This window comes from Aspergillus ochraceoroseus (assembly GCF_002846915.1).
Source record: "Aspergillus ochraceoroseus IBT 24754 chromosome Unknown P175scaffold_11, whole genome shotgun sequence".
Lineage (NCBI taxonomy): Eukaryota > Fungi > Ascomycota > Eurotiomycetes > Eurotiales > Aspergillaceae > Aspergillus > Aspergillus ochraceoroseus.
In genome coordinates this window covers 350,049-368,054 of record NW_024468486.1, presented here as the reverse complement: position 1 = coordinate 368,054, position 18,006 = coordinate 350,049, and the positions used below count along the sequence as shown (strand labels likewise).

The 18,006-nt window shown below is 47.9% G+C and overlaps 4 protein-coding genes across 4 annotated transcripts; 2 read left to right on the top strand and 2 right to left on the bottom strand.

Annotated features, from left to right (window-relative positions):
- Positions 1-235: 235 nt before the first annotated feature.
- P175DRAFT_0446264 (serine palmitoyltransferase small subunit family protein) lies at positions 236-694 on the bottom strand (the record flags this gene model as incomplete). The annotated part of the gene is made up of 1 exon (XM_040894334.1): positions 236-694. The coding sequence occupies one exon, from the start codon at positions 692-694 to the stop codon at positions 236-238; it is 459 nt and encodes a 152-aa protein (XP_040748670.1).
- A 1,288-nt stretch (positions 695-1,982) lies between these two features.
- On the top strand, positions 1,983-4,828 carry P175DRAFT_0505038 (uncharacterized protein). The gene is made up of 2 exons (XM_040898011.1): positions 1,983-3,204; positions 3,256-4,828. The coding sequence occupies exons 1-2, from the start codon at positions 2,236-2,238 to the stop codon at positions 4,366-4,368; spliced, it is 2,082 nt and encodes a 693-aa protein (XP_040748669.1). The 5' UTR covers positions 1,983-2,235; the 3' UTR covers positions 4,369-4,828.
- A 1,124-nt stretch (positions 4,829-5,952) lies between these two features.
- pld2 (putative phospholipase D (PLD)) lies at positions 5,953-10,491 on the bottom strand. The gene is made up of 5 exons (XM_040898010.1): positions 9,902-10,491; positions 9,507-9,840; positions 9,298-9,441; positions 7,060-9,239; positions 5,953-7,012 (listed from the first exon to the last, which is right to left on the bottom strand). Exons 1-5 carry the CDS (start codon positions 10,115-10,117, stop codon positions 6,356-6,358), a joined length of 3,531 nt encoding a protein of 1,176 aa, XP_040748668.1. The 5' UTR covers positions 10,118-10,491; the 3' UTR covers positions 5,953-6,355.
- Positions 10,492-11,788: 1,297 nt separating this feature from the next.
- On the top strand, positions 11,789-18,005 carry P175DRAFT_0560958 (putative DEAD/DEAH box helicase). The gene is made up of 4 exons (XM_040901010.1): positions 11,789-11,956; positions 12,009-12,666; positions 12,727-14,597; positions 14,669-18,005. Exons 1-4 carry the CDS (start codon positions 11,928-11,930, stop codon positions 17,832-17,834), a joined length of 5,724 nt encoding a protein of 1,907 aa, XP_040748667.1. The 5' UTR covers positions 11,789-11,927; the 3' UTR covers positions 17,835-18,005.
- The last annotated feature ends 1 nt before the right edge of the window (position 18,006 follows it).

The following is an 18,006-nucleotide window of genomic DNA, read 5'->3' as shown; positions in this document are numbered from 1 at the left end:
ATCCCAATAACGCCATTAAAACTCCAGATTGAAACGAACGACATCGGCAGATCTGTCGCGGGTCTAGGTGTGAGCCAAGGCATCCCACAAGTAAAGCAGGGCAACAGCGCATACCATCTCAAGATTGACCGCCATATCCAGGTAAATACCAAAATGACAGGATGAGACAAAACAAATTTGGTCAAAAGAATTCTGGGGGCGCAAGGACCGCATATTATATAGCCCAGACCACTCTTCATGACAGTAGGTTTTTGGCTGAAAATTGTGTAATTGAGTTGACGTGTGTATCCAAAATCCCGAAAGCAGCTCCCATCTCCTCGCCGCTGTGACCAGTCAACAACCATACAAGACGGGACAGCTTCTGGTAGAGTAAGGCCGGGAAGTACACGAGGAGAGCCCAAAACAGTAAAGTCAGGACGACCACCACGAAGGAATTTGCCACGAGCTTCTCGCCCGGCGTCATGACATAGAGGCCAAACGTAACCTCATACTGGTAATACTTCAGACGGATGCAGTCCGCGGCCCGTTGGAGGAGGTTGCGACGTGCATTCCCCAGCGGACTTGAGGGAGAGGTTGCTGAGACGGACATGGTGGAGGAATATTTATTAATCAGCTCATCGACGGCAGCTGGGGCATGCGACGAAATATGAGTCGAAGTCGACGGGGTGTAGAAGGATTGCATTTCGGTTGCCATTTGTCGCGCTGAGAGGGGAATGGCCGGTGGGCTTGCTTTTGGCACTTCTAGCGGGTCGCGCCTCCCACGTAATTATTTAACCTTATGAGAGAGAGTCTTGCTGCTGCTCGCGCTCTCTCTTCTCCGTCTGTTTTCCTGAACCTTATGAAGGATAGGTCTTATTCGAACTTTCCGCAATGGGGGAAGTCAAGTTGGCGCGAGTTGCGAATCACACGCTTTGGGGGTCGGATTAATTATGATTTAAAACTAAATGGTCCTGATGTGCGCGGTATATCGATGACTGGGGAGCGCTCTCAGAGCTGCCTGTTCAAGGAGGGAAACGCAGAATGAGTGACGCCAACGACGACAGGGCAAAACACAGATCAACGGAGCTGACTATAGCAATGCCAAGTCGCGCGGAACCAGGCAAGGGACAGGTATAAACACAGGAACAAAGGGGGGGGGGGTAAGGTTATTGTACAAGTGGAGATCTGAAGGAGATTACAAGGAAGGAGAAGAAGAAGAAGGAAGAGAAGAAGAGAAGAGGAAGAAAGGGCGTCACGGAGGGTGAAATGGAAGATGGGAGCAGGAAATCGGTAGGGCGCGGATGTAGGAAAATGCCGCCTTGGGAAGGGCAGCGGACTCAAACCTTGAAAAAGGCATCCCAACGGCTCTTCCAGGAATAGTGACAGCTCTTTCTCCCAGGTCTCTGGGTCTGGAAATTTCCATATGAAGCCAAAGTTCAGCTTTTTTTTTTTAATGGACGAGTCAGCGACCTTCGTTCCTTATTAACTGGTTACAAATCTGGTCCCGGATATCCGCCGCAAGCATACTGTAGTAGTAGTAGTACTCGGGTCAACCGGCAACTCCCGAGTCTCGCTGTTTTCCCTTTGGTTTTTTCCTGTTAGTTAATTATTTTAGAGAGATGTTTACGAAGTACGAAGCACCTCAGAGTATTGCTATAATCTTCTGGTAGTTTTCAATATTGTACAATTTGGGTAATTTACTCCAGATTGTGTGGGAGTCTACCTGAACGCCCACGCTCTTCAGAAGAGGTATGCAGTATATTATTCATTGATGATTCTGGAAGAGCTGAGCGTCTGTAGTAAGTCTTTCAATATTCAGGGCTCCAAAGGATATCAAATTAAGAACGACTAGAGTATTTCGGAGGGGGAAATTAGGAAAGACGTCCATGACTCATGCTGCCTGACTTTCTAGCCTGACCGAGTTTTCGCCGTCAGCCTTCTTCAGCCCTGTTTTGCTTCTTTTTACTATGTATTGATTTGGTACATTTAATACTATTTCTACACTCCTACTTGGGAATTAATTATGAGTTTACCAACCATCTTACATTTGACAAGAATTTATACTTGACCAGAGACCAACCTATAGTTCTCTCTAATTACTTTGCTTTATTCTGTACCCAAATAGAGCGGGGAAATGTCTTGTTTGTATTCTGCCGCCGGTGATGTCATCTGTCCGCTCTCCCCCCCCCCAAAGCTAATTCTAATGCTTGCCCTCCATCCTTTGCAACCCGAAAATATCATCTCCCTCTTTCAGCCATGACTTCCGTCTCTCAATCCCTTTCCATTGCTGAGGAGGATCCCCTCATCCGGGCTCTTCCCCCGGCTACCGACTATCTCACCTACCTCACTTTGCTGGAGTATCAACTCACCCCTGCCCGCCTGCCGACCTTGCACAAGCTTTTACAAGATGAAGTCCTCACAACCAACATTGGCTGGGATCTGGTCAAGCTGCTTCTGCCAATGCTACCCGAGTCCACTGAATGCTTGCAGGATATCGCGTGTCTAGGCAATCCGAGAGAGGTGATCCTACGCGTCTGTGATGCTCTCATGCAGCTCCACCCCACAGATCATGAGGATGAAATTGAGAGCGTAGACTCCCAATTCCAGGCAGGAGAGGACAACCGGAAGGATACCCACACGCAGAGCGAAAAAAGTACGGGAGGAACCGAGTCAGCCGTGGATACGAAACCACTTCCTCTCCATGTCGTGCAATTCAACACCCTCATGGCAATGCTTTCCATCCTTCATTCGCGAATCCGAACGAAAGTCCCCAGTCGTTTCCTTGCGACCTCACTTCAAGCGGCGCTAGAAGCATACACCTCTATGCCAACGAACGAGACTACAATTGCGTTTTTGGAATTTTTACGTGATGTTTCTCCTTCGAAAAGACCCGCGCCTCCTCCTAGAGTTCCCAGCGAGTCGAGCGTTTTGCGTCTCTCTGAGGCGTCTGCTCCGGATCCGGAGGCCGAAATTAGCTCTCCTAGTTTATCCGGCAGCGAGGAGCCGCTGCTTATCAGGAGATTCCTACAATTTGGATTGATTGAGCTTCTCAAGTCTTATGTGTTGAGTTGCTCGGGCCCTGTTGATCCAGGCATGTCGTGGACCGTCCGGCTGCAAGAAAAACTTCATCCAAAGACGAAAATGCCGGGAACAGCGTCCCCTACAAATGTCTATCTGAATACCAAACTCCTGGGAGAGAGGGATACTATTATTGCTAAGATTACTGTAGGTGATGCTTGCTGCAAGCGCGCCTCTTGCTCTGCTGACTTGAAATAGGCACTGTCTCGAGATTTTGGTCTAGACGATAAACAGCTCCTCGAAGTCGTGTTAAGGCCTCCTGCAGATCAACCCCCACCTTTGGATTTTGAAGATATTCCAAAGCAGGTCGATGACATTCCTCTCGAAAGACATGGATCATTGGTGCTTTTGGCTGCCCGTGCGGCTGTTGCAGAGCTGTTCTCCTCTGGCAGGCCCCCACATATTCCTATTTTCCCAGACCTCGCTAGTGTTTTCGCGAACTTTGTCGGAGGATTCCATTCCATTGATGAAGTCGCATTCGAGAAGCCCCAAGTTTTGTTGGACTCGCTGCTTACCCTCACCGTTTTGTCAATGCAAAGCCCAATAGCGACCCCTTCCAGTGAGGCAGAGTTTATGGACTTTATCCTATCGGTCACAGCCTGCACTGTCCGCCAAAGCTATGGCACCGTTCGCAAAATCCCTGGTGTAATTATCCATAGCAACTCTTCCGAAATTGCACGGTTTAAAGTGATCAGGAAAGTTTTGGAAGATGATCATCTCCAACCCATCAAAGAAAGAGCCATAGACTGGCTGAAGAACGAAATTCTGGAGGCTTCTAGCAAAGTCTCAAACTCTAACACTAGCATTTTCCTCAATCCCCACTACTTCTCGGTGGGTTTCCCTCTCCTGTTCAGCTCTGCAATGCTCGATTTAGATTTATCTTCCGATATCGTGGCATCATGGGTGCGATTTACCCAAACACTGAGTCCAGCACTCCACGCTGCGCTAAATTTCTATTATGTTTTGATTTCCTCCCCAAGCCTTCGCAGTCAGCTACAACTCGAGAAGACATATATATACTTTCGCCATCGGTTTTTAGAGCCCCTCAAGTCCATCTGCCACGCTTTTACCGCTGACCAGCCAGCGAATGGCGGCGACGGTGTGGTTGAAAACGCCGTTGGTGAAGACATTTTCAATACCGGCATGGCACGGTCTGTGCAATTGATTCTGCACTCTGTGGAGCAAGTGGAAGATGTAGTGCGCGAAGCTTTTGTTCTCGGGGACACGGAGCTGCAAGAGCCCAGTGCCGATGATATCGCGCGAGTGGATGCAATTCGCAAGGGAACGGCCGTGTTTAACGAGAAATATTAACTTATGATTGTAATATTTCTGATCTTGAAATGACTATTGGTACTTACCTTTCTCTCTCTCTCTCTCTCTCTCTCTCTCTCTCTCTCTCTCTTCTTTTTTTTTTTACATATTTTACTATCAATCCAACTCCTACAACCAACTACGGCAAACCAGGACTTAATAGACAGACACAGTCTTATATATAGCATCACTAGCAAACCATCCTATTAGCATAACCACCGAACCCCTCTCTGTCAACCAACTAGCCAACCAAACCCTTCCTCCAGATCACAAAAGTACGTACAGACATGGAATAGGTCGGTCTGATAACAACGCAAAAAAATAAGGAATTAAATAGAGAGAGAAAAAAAAAAAACGAGTGATAGGCACTGAATCACAGCCATGATCCATTGTCATAAGTAACCACCACTACCATCAATATTATAGCTTGATCATTGTCATCACGAACACAACCACCACCAACCCAGTTGGCCATCGGTGTGTTCGATCGCTTGCTTGCTTGCTTGCTTGCTTGCTTGAATTTTTTTTTTGGTGCGGTTTTATTGTTTTTTTTTTTGTTCGCGGCCTCAATCCCGAATCGAAATCGGGACACCGAGACCGATTCGCACCGTTTCATCATCATTCTGGCTGACGAAACGCAGAGGAATCGAAGAAGGAAGGAGCGGGAGTATCAGAAGGAAAAAGAAGAAGAAGAAGAAGAAGAAGAAGAAAATGAACGCCTCGCAGGCTACGCGTGATCTGGATTGGATTGTCTGGCTGGGTACGGGCATGGCATGGGATTGACTTGGTTGACGTGATTGTGACGGGGAAAAAGGATCCGGTTCGCGAGGCGAGATCAATCCATTAGGGATGGAATGGATTTACATGACGGTGCAGCCGCCACCGGGGGAAGCTGTAGATGGGGGATTGATCGTTAGCTCTGCTTGCATCTTTCATCTTGCATCTTTCATCTTTCCTGTATGTGATATGATATGATATGAGGTGTATGCATCGGAAAGGAGGGAAAGATAGGGAACAAACAAACATACCCTTAGCGACGGTGGATTGCTTGGTGATTTCAACAACGGGAGACATTTTGAAGTTGAGAAAAAGGTAGACTTTGCGTGGAGCAAAAGAGCACAGATAGTTGAGCGTTTTGGAATGGGGATTGAAGACTGTAGGAGGGAGCTGATGAGGAGAAGAAGAAGAAGAAGGAGAGAGAAACGGCATCGGTATCGTTGGGGGTTTTTATAGTTGATTCCAAGGCTAGATCTCTCTCTTTGGTGTTCGTTTCGGTTCCTTTGAGGATCGATAGATAGGTAGTCCTGGCACGACAGCGGTGGTTGGAGTGTGGAGAACGGAGTAGTAGGTACCTAAGCGTGAAAGAGAGACTCGAAAGACCATGACCCAGGAGTGGAGAAGCTACAAAGGATCGGATGCACGGACTTGACCGTGCTGTTACTGTGCTTCTGCTGTAGATCTGCGTTGGGGAAGCTGGGGAGGAGAATGGACAGAGACAATCATTAGGGTTGGTGAGCGGTCTTTGCTCTGTATGGCTCCTTTGCATTGTCGTCAATGGAGTCAGCGGATTTTTGGGGGGGGGGGGGGGTTAGTATTGTTCTTTGGGAATGGCCAGTAAGGTGATGTTTGGGCGCGCTTTCAATGGAAGATGAGAATGGGAATCCCCCGGAGTCATCGTATTGTTCTTCTTTGCGGCTTGACATTCTCAAGTTTGTGCTCAAGGACTGATCATGTGCGGGCTGATGATGATAAAGAACCTCGAGCCTAGATGTAAGATATGATATGATATAATCTTGAAATTGAGTTTAGTAGCCTGGAGAAATATACGTCAACGTCGTTGTTGGGAATGTACTAGGTGCTGGCCAATAATATCCAATCATATTGCGGGCAATCTAAACATCTGATATTGTCCCCAGAGAACAATACTAACGACCAACATGCAACTTGAAAAACAAATAGTGTCACTATTATAACAAAGAAACGTAACCTACGTATAGAGAGGCTCCGTCAAATCGTTCAGCGCCAAGCCTGATTCCGCCACATCCTCTTCAATGAGGAACATCAAGGGCATCTCCACCAGCGTTCCCTTGACCTGGCCGAGCAGCTCTTTGACGCGGCTGACCCCGTCAGGACCAGGGAATTTCTCAGAAATGACATGTCCGTACTTGTACGGAGCCGGGGGGGCATCCTTGGCCTCACCATATGCCTGCTTGTCTGCGTTCTTGAAGTAGTATCCATAAAACTCCTTGTACACAGCCCAGCTGCGGACACTGTCGTCGGGCACGGAGTGGAAGACCTCGCGGAACACTTCGGTGTTTGTGCGCGCGCGTGTGTTCCAGAGGCTCAGGAAAGTATCTGCTAGCGGATCGGCAACGACCTTGCTTTCAGGCGAGTCAAAGTCAAAGTGGTCATCCACGTGTTCGTAGTCCTGTGGGGGAAGTAGGCCAAGGTGCTTCCGGAACAGGAAACGCCGCAGAGAGGCAGCGAACCGGCTGGCAGTGTAGGGCTTGCCGTCCATGGTGGAGTGGATAGGCGTCATGTCCTCGATAATCACTGCAATCTCAGAGTCGTGGTCTCCTAACTGAGAGCGGTCGTTGAGGTTGGCGGATCCACAAATGACCACACGGTCATCGGCAATCATGACCTATTTTGTTAGTATGCCTTATAATAAAGGAATAGATTTGAACTCACCTTAGAGTGAACATAGAGTTCTTCAGTAACAAATGCATCAATCTCGGCTTCTCTTGGACCATCCCAGGGTACATTGCGAAGGTCTGGTCCATTGAGCATGTAGCATGCACTCACGCTATCCCACTGAGTTCCACCAGGCGCACTAGGCTTGGGACCGGTGGGGGGAGCTGGTGAGTAGGTTTGGTAAGGTGCGCTAGTATCAAAGGCCGGGCGATGGACGTTACCGGGTTCAGGAGCAACGGGCTCAGGAGCCTGAGACGCCATTTCGGGGGCGGCACTAAACTTGATACGATCGTAGTTGCGCAGGTTGTAGAATCGAATATAATCCATAGGGTTGTATCCTTCCTTCGCAATCAACTCCATGATACTATTGCCTCCACGGTTAATAGAGTTGTACTGGAACTCCATGATAGCCCGGGTTCCGAGTGACGACTCGTCAGCCAAGTCTCCTGCAAAACAGGGAACGGTTGGAATAACAATGATCATCTTCCACTTTTGACCTGCGCGAGCAGCACGGAGAATACGCTCAACTATCGCAGCGCCAATCTTGTTCTTAACTGGCTTCTGTGCATCGCTGGTAGCTGTGATGAAGAATTGATTCTCAATGTAAATGAAGTGTTCACTGCGCCGGATAATCTCTGCGTATGCATCCGCAATCGAATGCTCGGTTGGAGTACCATTGCTCCATTTCGAGCAGCTACGTACAATTTGGCAGGTCATGTTTCCTTGTTGCTGGGGTCGTCCAAGGTTACCTGTGGCGAACCTATCTTGGTATTGATGAATCTGACCGGCCAGTTCACCACGGAGAGAATCGAAGTTATCGCGGAAGCGACGAGGGACGAAACTGGATGAGGACCCAGATCCAGATCCTGGCTTCGAACTGGATCCTCTTTCACGGTCACCGTGCTCATGTTCTCCGTAGTAGTCAGGAGCAACCCGTGAGTGGGCATACGATGAGTCTTGAGCAGGCTGAGTGGGAGGAGGTGGGAAATATGGGGCTTGGCTTTGGTTCTGCCCTTGACTTTGTCCTTGTCCGTGGCTTGGAGGGGGACCGGGGGGAGGCGGTGGGAAGGGTTGACCGGTGGGCGTATAGTTTTGTTGAGGGGCCTGACCGGCAGCCTGCTGCGACCCGGGATACTCCTGATACTGACCTTGGCCCTGGGGTTGCTGAGGGCTTGGCTGGTATGCACCTTGCTGGGGAGCGTGCTGTTGATAAGAACCCTGTTCCTGTGGCTGAGGCTGATATGGACTCTGTTGTGGTTGTGGAGTATAGCTAGCCTGCTGCTGTGACTGTGGCTGATAGGAGCTCTGCTGTTGTTGCTGGGGTGGAAAGGAGCTTTGTTGGGTTTGCGGTTGGTAAGTGTTTTGCTGGGGAGGCTGTGGGGAGTACGAGCTCGGCTGCTGCGGCTGTGGAGAATTAATGTTTTGCTGTTGAGTTGGCTGCTGGGTTGGCTGCTGGGATTGAGGCTGGTAGGTGCTTTGCTGGGTGGGTTGTGGCGTATAACCAGCTGGTTGTTGAGGAGTGCCCTGCGGTGGTGGAGTAGCTTGTTGCGGGGGTTGGTTAGGCTGATTGCTAGACGAGGTTGGACGCCCATACAGTGCCAGTCTTGTGAATCTAGCATCCTTGCGAGACTGATACTTGGTATCATATATGAAGTTCCAGCGCTCAACGAACAAACGTCTCAGGTCCCCAACAGCTTGTCCGTGCAAGCTAACAGAAATATCAGACCATCCCATGCGGGAGGTCTTACTGCGATCCAGTTTGTTCTGATCCGGGTTCGCAACGTCAGTAAAGTCGAGGACTCGGGCATTGTTATAATCCTGACCGGGGAATACTATATCGCTCGGATTATTATGTAGATCGGCGAGGGCATGCTGGTGAGTGTCCCAACGTCCGAAGCACATGTCCAAACCGCCCATAAACGCAATTCCTCCGTCAATGATGCACAGTTTTTCATGATGAGCCCAGTAGAGAATAATATCCTCGTGTATACCATAAATACCTTTGATAGCATCAGCGGATAGCTGAGTAAGTTTCAGGGCATCGAGAGACATGTTCTCAAGCGAGGAGGTAATCTGAGCAGTCAATTCCTGACGATCAGGTAGATGGTCTGGGTGACGGAAAACAGCAATATTCTGATGAAGAGCTTCGAGATGATGCTTTGTATGAGCCGAAGAAACTAGATTCCATTAGCACAGATTGAAGATGTCCATCTTTGTAACAGAATGGTGACATACGGGTCAAAGCCTGAGTGACCTCCTTGTATACAATAATGTTGACTTTCACACCACGCTGTGCCGCAGCCTGCAACATCCGATCCAGTCGGTATTGCTCATTTTTTGCTGGAGGTCGTCGCAAGTATAGTTCTGGGGATAGCCACCCTATGAAAACAATCAATGTCAATCAATACCCTCGGACAAGCTAAAGTTTATTGGGGTTTACGCACAGTCCAAAATCCAGATTGATTCCCTAGCAGTCTCCAGCGCTTTGGAAACTGCCAAGAAATAAGAGCATCCGTCAACATACCACTTGACATCATTGCCGTGACGGGGAGGCGCAAAGCTCCCGAATCGGGTTTCTGCCTGTGGTTTTCCTGCTCCGTACTGTGCATACCCCTGTGGGTCGATCGCGGTTCCCAAACGCTGGGCGACGCCGGCACCAAGACCCGCAACTGTGCCTTGCAATTTGTCAAACAAGGCCGAAACCTTGTCTTGTTTCGGGGGTTTTCCTGCCTGGTATCCTGGTTCCTGGTATGCTGAACTCTGGGACTGACCCGGGTTCTGTAGAAGCTGTGAGCAATTGCCACCTGTTGTTTTTCTCTCTAGTCAAATCATAACTTACTCCGTACCCTCCTGGGTTATAATCCTGCGAGAACTGCTGCTGCGGTGGGCCTTGGTCTTGTGGTTTATTTGACTGAGAACCGTGGTGCTTGTATTGGCTCTTTAGCATGTTGAAAGCATCTCCAACAAGACCCCTCGTGCCTTCTCCCTGACCGACACGCTCTGAGTCCTGATTATAGTAGTGGCCATAGGCCAAATGGTCTTCTTGGTTGGACATGGCCGCACCAGATTCGCGTCAAAGGATGAGTAGATGGTGGGGGAGGGGCAAAAAGGAGACGATGGGAGAGTGTCAGACCGACGAGGGGATTGGCGCTTTTTAATGAATTGGGAACAGGATTTCGTTGCTCAAGCAGAGGCAGGAATAAGAACAATTATTGGGGGAGACGATGAGGGGGATCCGTGCCGGGTCAGCTCACCACCTCCTAATCAGAATCGCGACTGTCCCGCCCACTGCCCCGCTATGCTTCGATCCCGCCAACAGAGCGTGGTTTTAGTCTTGAAACCCCCCCGCGAAAAAATTGAATTCTCTGATTTGAGTCCAAAGGCCTTTGCTAGTCTAAGAGATTCTATGGTTGTTACATACTAAGTGACAGATCTATTTTCCATCTGATCGCGACTTGCAAGTTACAACTGATGGAGGCAGCCTAAACGCGGCTATCCGGAGCTGAGCTGAGACAGCCACACTCCGTGAAGCGCTAGGCAATGTCCTTGACTGTCTACGGTTAGTGGGTGACTTTGATATGCACCTAAATTGATTTTATGGTGGGGTTGATGTGGCTGAGTAGGTAGTTGCTCATGAGGGTATTCTCATTGATTGGATTGCTGAGTCTGCTAACCGTGCTTTCCATTAGGCAGTCTTGATAATACAACTGGGATAACTCTCCACTTGACCAACGTCATCCAGGTGGGCAACCACGCCCATATATCCATCCTGCTGTATCACAGCTAAACGATAGAGCTCATCTTACATACCGCATGTGGGATACAATAGCTTGGGGCAGATATTCACATTCTTAGCTCTATGTATTCAAACACAAACATACACTACTATACCATGTGTTCAACAATTAGCAATCATCATAGGACCAGGCGTGCTATTCAGTCAAGGAGAAGACGTGTCCCCCATACCACAACAGAAAATTGAAGAGAAGGGAAGACAATATCGTCAATATAATCTCCAGCGGCGCTGTGACGAAGGATATGTCCGATAGCACTATGAAACCCAAGGAGTTCGGGAGAAGGAGGCTCTATATCTCGCTCGAGTATAATTATTCCACGCTCTCATGACAGGGCCTATAGAGTATAGTATATATATTATATTATATCCCCTCGATTTTCAAGCCCGCATGCTGGAAATGAACTTTGGCGCTTTCTTTCATATCACCAACAGTATTAACAAACCTTCTAAACAACACAGAATCTTGTAAGCCAGTATTCCATCAATTAGGTACCCCTGTGCGAGCATCATAATTCCGACATATAGTGCCTCCCAGATTGGGAAAGAATGCCCCATTGCCATCCAAAAAGATCAAGATATTTACAGTTACTTATGGCGGTATCGGCACCATCTGCTTTAAATCTATATTACATGTCCTATTGTCCTTATAGTAGTATCCCTAGGGCTTGATGCGAAGGTACGCAGGTGCCACAAGGTATGGAAGAGACAGAAGAAGTAAATATAGCATATATAGTTGTGATTAGAAACCCTCATCAGACTACATACCAATAACCCCATTGATACCCTGGTTTGAATTGAGGGGAGGGAGGGGTAGGTAAAAGACTGTTTGTTTGTTCATAGAACAACATCATATTGGACTTTTGTCATTCACTAATCCCACGCAGCCTGCCAACACAAGCAGAAAATTCTTGACCCCCGCATTTTTGGGCATCTTTCCCTCTCCCCATCCCTCTCCTTTCCTCTTCCATGACCCTCACGACAAATCTTTCTTACCCTTACTCCATCCCCTACGGCATCGTTGCTTCAAAATCCCCTAGGCAGTTGATGAAATCAACCAGAGCCTATTAAGATGGCAGGCTCCGGAAGGCTATTAAAATGGTAAGTCTGGTGGATATCATTTTTACGTGGGAAACGTTGTAATGCTTTGTAGGTTTGACGGCCTCGCTTCTCGTACCTTGGATCTTGTGGGCGACTACGCAGGTGATGAACTCTTCATAATTGAAGGAGACTCAGTTTTGCTTCATTGCTTTTCTGATGAACAACTGGACTTCTCTTCTGGATTTCAACTCCTACACGCCGCGTACACCATGGAGAAGTTTCTCTCGCAGCTTCATCAGAGAAAATGCGTTTTTCATGTCGTATTCTTTTCCGAACATGAGATAGTCTGCACCCCCCCGAATATTGACGATAGCCTCAGGCCTAGATATCTCCTTGCTCGCGAGGTGCTTGTACAACACCTATCTGAAAACCTCCCCAACAGAGTCCCGTCAATTCAAGTGAAGCGCTTTAGCACATACAACTGTGACGCTTTCAAGGAATATCTTCATTCTGCAGGCGCATATTTCCTGATGTGTCATGATGGTGCATTTCCTGAACTTGACAGGAGCAAGTCAAACGGATCCGATGAACCTGAGATTCTAGAGTCAGATGACGAAGATTCAGATTCATCCGAGTATGATCACTCTGTAGCTCCAAAGGACGTGTCTTTGTGGCCAGGAAAGATCGTACTCCGCTCGATGATACATTGGTTTATTTGCCGTAGCTATAAGGTTTCCATATTAAATACTTTGGAATTCCGAGATACAAAGGTTAAACCCATTAATTTGTCCTGCAAAAATTAGAACGAAGATGGAGGCTAACAGCAGCAGGCCATGTCCATGATCATAGAAGGCTCAGCCGCGGGCGCTCGACAGCTTTATACGGCACGGGAATTTACTCCGGAATCATACAATAACAAGTCATCGCCGATTTCACAGATTGGTTCTAATCTAGCATCAGTCATTAATAGGGCAGAGGCAGAGGAGCAGAACGAAGGCATGATCAAGACCTTGCCCGACACGATAAGTTTGATCGACAAAATGCCGGACGAGAAGACCTCGAAAAAGATTTTGGAAACAGTCAAAAGTGGAGTCTATAACCTAACGCAGCGCGAATGGATAACGCTACTTACCCTTGCATACATGTATAAGACGTCTTCCTTCGAAAGAGATGACACACTGGCGGCTCATGGCATGTTGCTGCATATTGCAATCATGCGAGAATGTAAACTTTCAGAAAGGGCAAACAGCTGCCGCATCTCTCGAGTCGGCCAACTATTTTTGGAACGGTACTGCAGAGCTATGAGTAATATTCTTTCTTCAAGCCTTTGGAATGATATTACCACCCAGGCGGCGTGCACCTGCGACGTAGCAGATGTCGTTGATGGAAGGTTATTTTTCGAAACATTCAGATTACTCGAACAATATGACAACGTATCATTCTTCCTCAGCTCATCGGTATTCAAAAGATTCGAATTTTTTCAAAACATAATGTCGGACCTTTTTGGGGTTGGCTTAAAGATCGAGGAACGATTTAGCCCTAACAAGTCTGGTAAAAACGCAAAGAAAGCCCTACTAAATCAACCCGTGGTTCGGATATCTAGTGGGGAAGAAAAGGGAGATTCGACTCTTCTAGCTTTCAGCAACCCAGTCTTAGATTTTCATCTAAAGCCAGTCTCGGTTGTCACCGATGGATCCGCTGACGACGATGTCAGCAGTGCAATGTCACGAATATTCCAAGAACTCAGCCATTGGCACAACCACAGACGTCTACTCAATCCAAAGACGGCTATTTCTCTAACAGATAGGCAACTCATGCTTATGAATCGTCGTAACCAGTTTTTCATGAGTGATATCAGAAGATATGCAGCTAGTCTCACCAACTCTTCAGGGGGGATTCTCGAGCCCGAGAGTGTCTTTGTGAAATCTAAGAAGGATAAAGATCGTATGGCGTCACTGTCTGGAATTGAACACATCACTAGGATTTCGGAGCCCAACCGAAATGTCCTGCCTTTACAAGCCAAGAAGCACAATAAGGAACTGTCTGGTAGAGATCAAATCGTACTCCAGCAACAGTGGAAGCAGAAAGAGCTCGTCGAGAAGCAGATCAGCAATTGGAAAGCGACGGTAGTGACCCAATTTGATAAGGAGGGAAATTATGGTTTCCGTTATTCCAAGGTTAAACGGTATCTCTTGTCTTTGTCAGAGGAGAAAAGAAGGGCAGCTGAAGTCGAGATACTCGCTTATATGGTCAGCACTTTGGCTCTCCTATGGAAGGAGAAGTGCATTACGGACCACAGAAGTTCTTCATTATCTGTTGTGGCATTGATGTGGCACACGATTCAACAAATTGCAAAGGCAAGATGTGGAATCACCGAGGAAATAGCCGTATGCATTCGTGATCTCATAAGAGACCTCCAGCTCCCGGAGCTTGAACTGTTACCCCAGGAAAAGCGAGGCCTTTCGTTTCAATTTGCATCATTGAGAGGGAAGCAACCTAGCATCAGTCTCGGAATGCCACCTGTCGAGTTTCAACTTATCCATGCTGGCCCGTATTTGGATCGTAATATGGGTTCAGCGCCCGATCCGCGTGTTCGCGACTTTGAACCCGATGAATGGCAAAGGGAAATTCTAGACCAGATTGACTCTCGAAGAAGCTTGTTTGTTGTTGCTCCAACCAGCGCTGGAAAAACTTTCATATCGTAAGTCGGAGAAATAAGATCGTTATTGCCTCGGTTTAAAATTCACTCCAGGATTAACATATGAGGTATAGGTTTTACGCTATTAAGCAGATTCTTGAAGACGACAATGAAGGGGTATTGGTTTATGTCGCTCCTACGAAGGCACTTGTAAATCAAATTGCGGCTGAGGTACAAGCAAGGTTCTCAAAGTCTTTCAAAAACCCTGCTGGAAAGTCTGTCTGGGCTATTCACACGCGCGACTACCGAATCAACAATCCCATGGGTTGTCAAGTGCTTGTCACCGTACCTCACATACTTCAGATAATGCTGCTTGCACCATCAAATGCAACCAAGTGGTCGCCGAGAGTGAAACGAATTATATTTGATGAAGTTCACTGTATTGGCCAAGCGCAGGATGGCGTAGTGTGGGAGCAACTGCTCCTTCTTGCGCCATGTCCGATCATCGCCTTATCTGCAACAGTCGGGAACCCGCAGGAATTTAAGGAATGGCTAAGTTTAACGCAGCGAGCGAATGGAATAGAACTGAGAATGATAGAACACAAGGCCCGCTACTCAGACCTGAGGAAGTTTATCTATCGTCCACCAGATTTGTTTCTCTTCAACGGACTTTCGACGCCGGGTCAGCTGCCGCCTCTTGGACTAGACGATAGTCCTAATTTCAGTTTCATGCATCCGGTAGTAAGCTTGATCGACCGTGCTAGAGGTATGCCAGATGACCTAACTCTCGAGCCGCGAGACTGTTGGATGTTATGGAGGGTTATGAACAAACACCAGACGCAGGAGTTTCCGGTCGATGCATCTTTAAACCCTGCTATTGCATTGCCAAAATTGATTAAGAAGGCTGACATCTTCGAATGGGAGGGCCAACTCAAGAACTTGTTGAAACATTGGATGGACTATAAAGAGTCACCGTTTAATACAGTTATCGAGGAACTTTCGCAGGGACTACATGACACTGCGGCCAAAGCTAAGACCCAGGTTTCTTCAGGTAGGGTTCCAGAATCTCCAATTCTGGAACCAATTCGTAAGGGCCACATTCTGGATACGACTCTCCCTTTGATCTGCTCGCTTCACGATCAAGGCGCACTTCCTGCGTTGATATTCAACTACGATCGCAGCTATTGTGAGAAGATCTGTGGACATATCCTCAAACAGCTCGAGGAGGCAGAGGATTCTTGGAAAGAATCGAGCTCTATATGGAAGAAAAAAATGAGTGGATGGGCAGAATGGCAGAAAATGGAAGCCAGACGGATGAAAACAAAACAACCAAGGCGACAGAGGGAGACGGGAGGGGAAGAAGACAAGAAAACATCAAAAGGAGAGCAGATACGAGAGAATGCGTCTAAAGATTCAAACCCCATGGAGTCATTTAATCCCGACGCTCCCGTTTCCGGATTTCATTTAGCTGATGAAAAGAAACTTCACCCATCAGAATTCGAAAAGTATGCAACAGAGTTGAGGTGCCGTGCCGTGCAAGAATGGCTAATCAGGGCTTTACAACGTGGGGTTGGTGTACATCATGCTGGTATGAATCGTCGGTATCGTCAAGTTTGCGAGATTCTTTTCCGAAAGGGCTATCTTCGTGTTGTTATCGCTACGGGCACTTTGGCTCTAGGCATTAATATGCCGTGCAAGACTGTGGTCTTCTCTGGGGATTCGGTATATCTAACAGCGCTGAATTTTCGACAGGCAGCTGGCCGAGCTGGCCGTCGAGGATTTGACTTCTTGGGAAATGTCGTCTTCCAGGATGTTCCGTACGCTAAGGTCTGCCGTCTGCTGAGCTCAAGGCTTCCTGACCTCAATGGGCATTTCCCAATCACAACCAGTCTCGTGCTCCGCCTATTCATTCTGCTACATGAGTCAAACCAGGCTCCTTATGCGGCCAAGGCAATCAACTCTATTCTTTCGTGTCCTCGCATATATCTAGGCGGGCCGGAGTCGAAGCATACTGTGCTTCACCATCTGCGATTCTCGATTGAATACCTTCGTCGGAACTGCCTCCTGAGCCGGACAGGTGCTCCACTTAATTTTGCTGGAACAATATCCCATCTTTACTACACCGAAACCTCTAGTTTCTCCTTTCATGCATTGCTTAGCAATGGTTATTTCCATCAGTTATGTAAAGGAATTCGGCGTCGACCTGAACAAACACTGCTCGACCTCATGCTTGTTATGTCACACCTCTTTGGGCGCTACCACCTGAGACCAAGTGTATTGGAATCCAGAGGAGTCATGAGTAAGAGGTCAACCTCGGTTGTCATTCTCCCCGCACTGCCCGGGAAGGCGACCAAGATTTTGGACGCACACAACAAGAAGACCTTGAGCATATTTTCCGCATATGTTTCTACATTCATTGACCAACATATTCAAGATTCCGACTGCATCCTCCCCCTTACCGGCATCAAATGTGGCGGAGACCAACCAGCAGAAGATATCAGTAAACGGATGGAATTTCTCCCGCCGAATCGGGTGAATTCTGCATTCGTCTCGCTATCAGGGCATTTGGATGGATGGGACAGCATTCCGCAGCTTTGCAAAATGGTCCGGAGCGGTGTATGGCTCGAGCAGGCCGTCATTCCCTATGCTGAAGCATCTCCGGCAAAGGGCCAGGCACCATTGAATGCCTACTTGTACGATTTTTACAAACATGGCAATGTACATGCTTTGGTAACCGAGAATATGGTTCGTAAAGGGGACCTTTGGTTTGTCCTGAATGATTTCTCGTTGGTACTAGCTACTATTGTCACCAGCCTGGAGAACTTTTTGAAATTGTCGCCCAATACTGACCCGTGTCTCCTGGAGACCATGGGCAGTGGCGATGCCTTGGAAGAGGAGTCGGATAACAAAGCGTTTGAGGCAGCAGAAGGACATATTAGGATGCCAGATTCCTATAGAAAAGAGAGCCGCCCTACAGTCCAGCCCAAGGCCAAACATCCGGGCAGTACTTCGTTTAAGGATAAGGATAAGGATAGTAGCGATGTGGCAGAGAATTGGGACGACGCATTGAGTGACGAGGACAACAACAAAGAAAATACCAGCCACGGGGTCCTCAATGTGGCTACCAACAAGTCGAAGAAAACGGAGAGAAAGAATCCGAAACCCCCCAAGGACGCTACCAAGCACAATACCAACGCCGGTGATACAGTTCTGGAGGGTGCAGGAATCATGCAGGTTCTCCAGGCCTTCCGGATGCTTCAGCAGGAGTTTAACAATAAATTCAGAGTTACTTGGGCGTGATTTGAAGGGCTATCCATTTGGCTTAACAGCTCCTATCACAGCGTTGCTAGGCTGCGTTGTTGGTTATTGTGAGCATTAGGGTTAAATCAAAATACTAGCTGTTGTTTGCAGGAACTTATGTACTTCTCTTCTTAAGTTTAAGGCCCGCAGTGCGAAGATTTAAAGTGTTGGA

Coding starts and splice junctions, on each gene's coding strand:
- P175DRAFT_0505038 (XM_040898011.1), top strand. CDS start 2,236: ATGACTTCCGTCTCTCAATCCCTTTCCATTGCTGAGGAGGATCCCCTC. Junction 3,205..3,255: donor CTATTATTGCTAAGATTACT/GTAGGTGATGCT, acceptor GACTTGAAATAG/GCACTGTCTCGAGATTTTGG.
- pld2 (XM_040898010.1), bottom strand. CDS start 10,117: ATGTCCAACCAAGAAGACCATTTGGCCTATGGCCACTACTATAATCAG. Junction 9,442..9,506: donor ATCAATCTGGATTTTGGACT/GTGCGTAAACCC, acceptor TTGTTTTCATAG/GGTGGCTATCCCCAGAACTA. Junction 7,013..7,059: donor AACTCTATGTTCACTCTAAG/GTGAGTTCAAAT, acceptor CTAACAAAATAG/GTCATGATTGCCGATGACCG.
- P175DRAFT_0560958 (XM_040901010.1), top strand. CDS start 11,928: ATGGCAGGCTCCGGAAGGCTATTAAAATG. Junction 11,957..12,008: donor TCCGGAAGGCTATTAAAATG/GTAAGTCTGGTG, acceptor AATGCTTTGTAG/GTTTGACGGCCTCGCTTCTC. Junction 14,598..14,668: donor GCTGGAAAAACTTTCATATC/GTAAGTCGGAGA, acceptor TATGAGGTATAG/GTTTTACGCTATTAAGCAGA.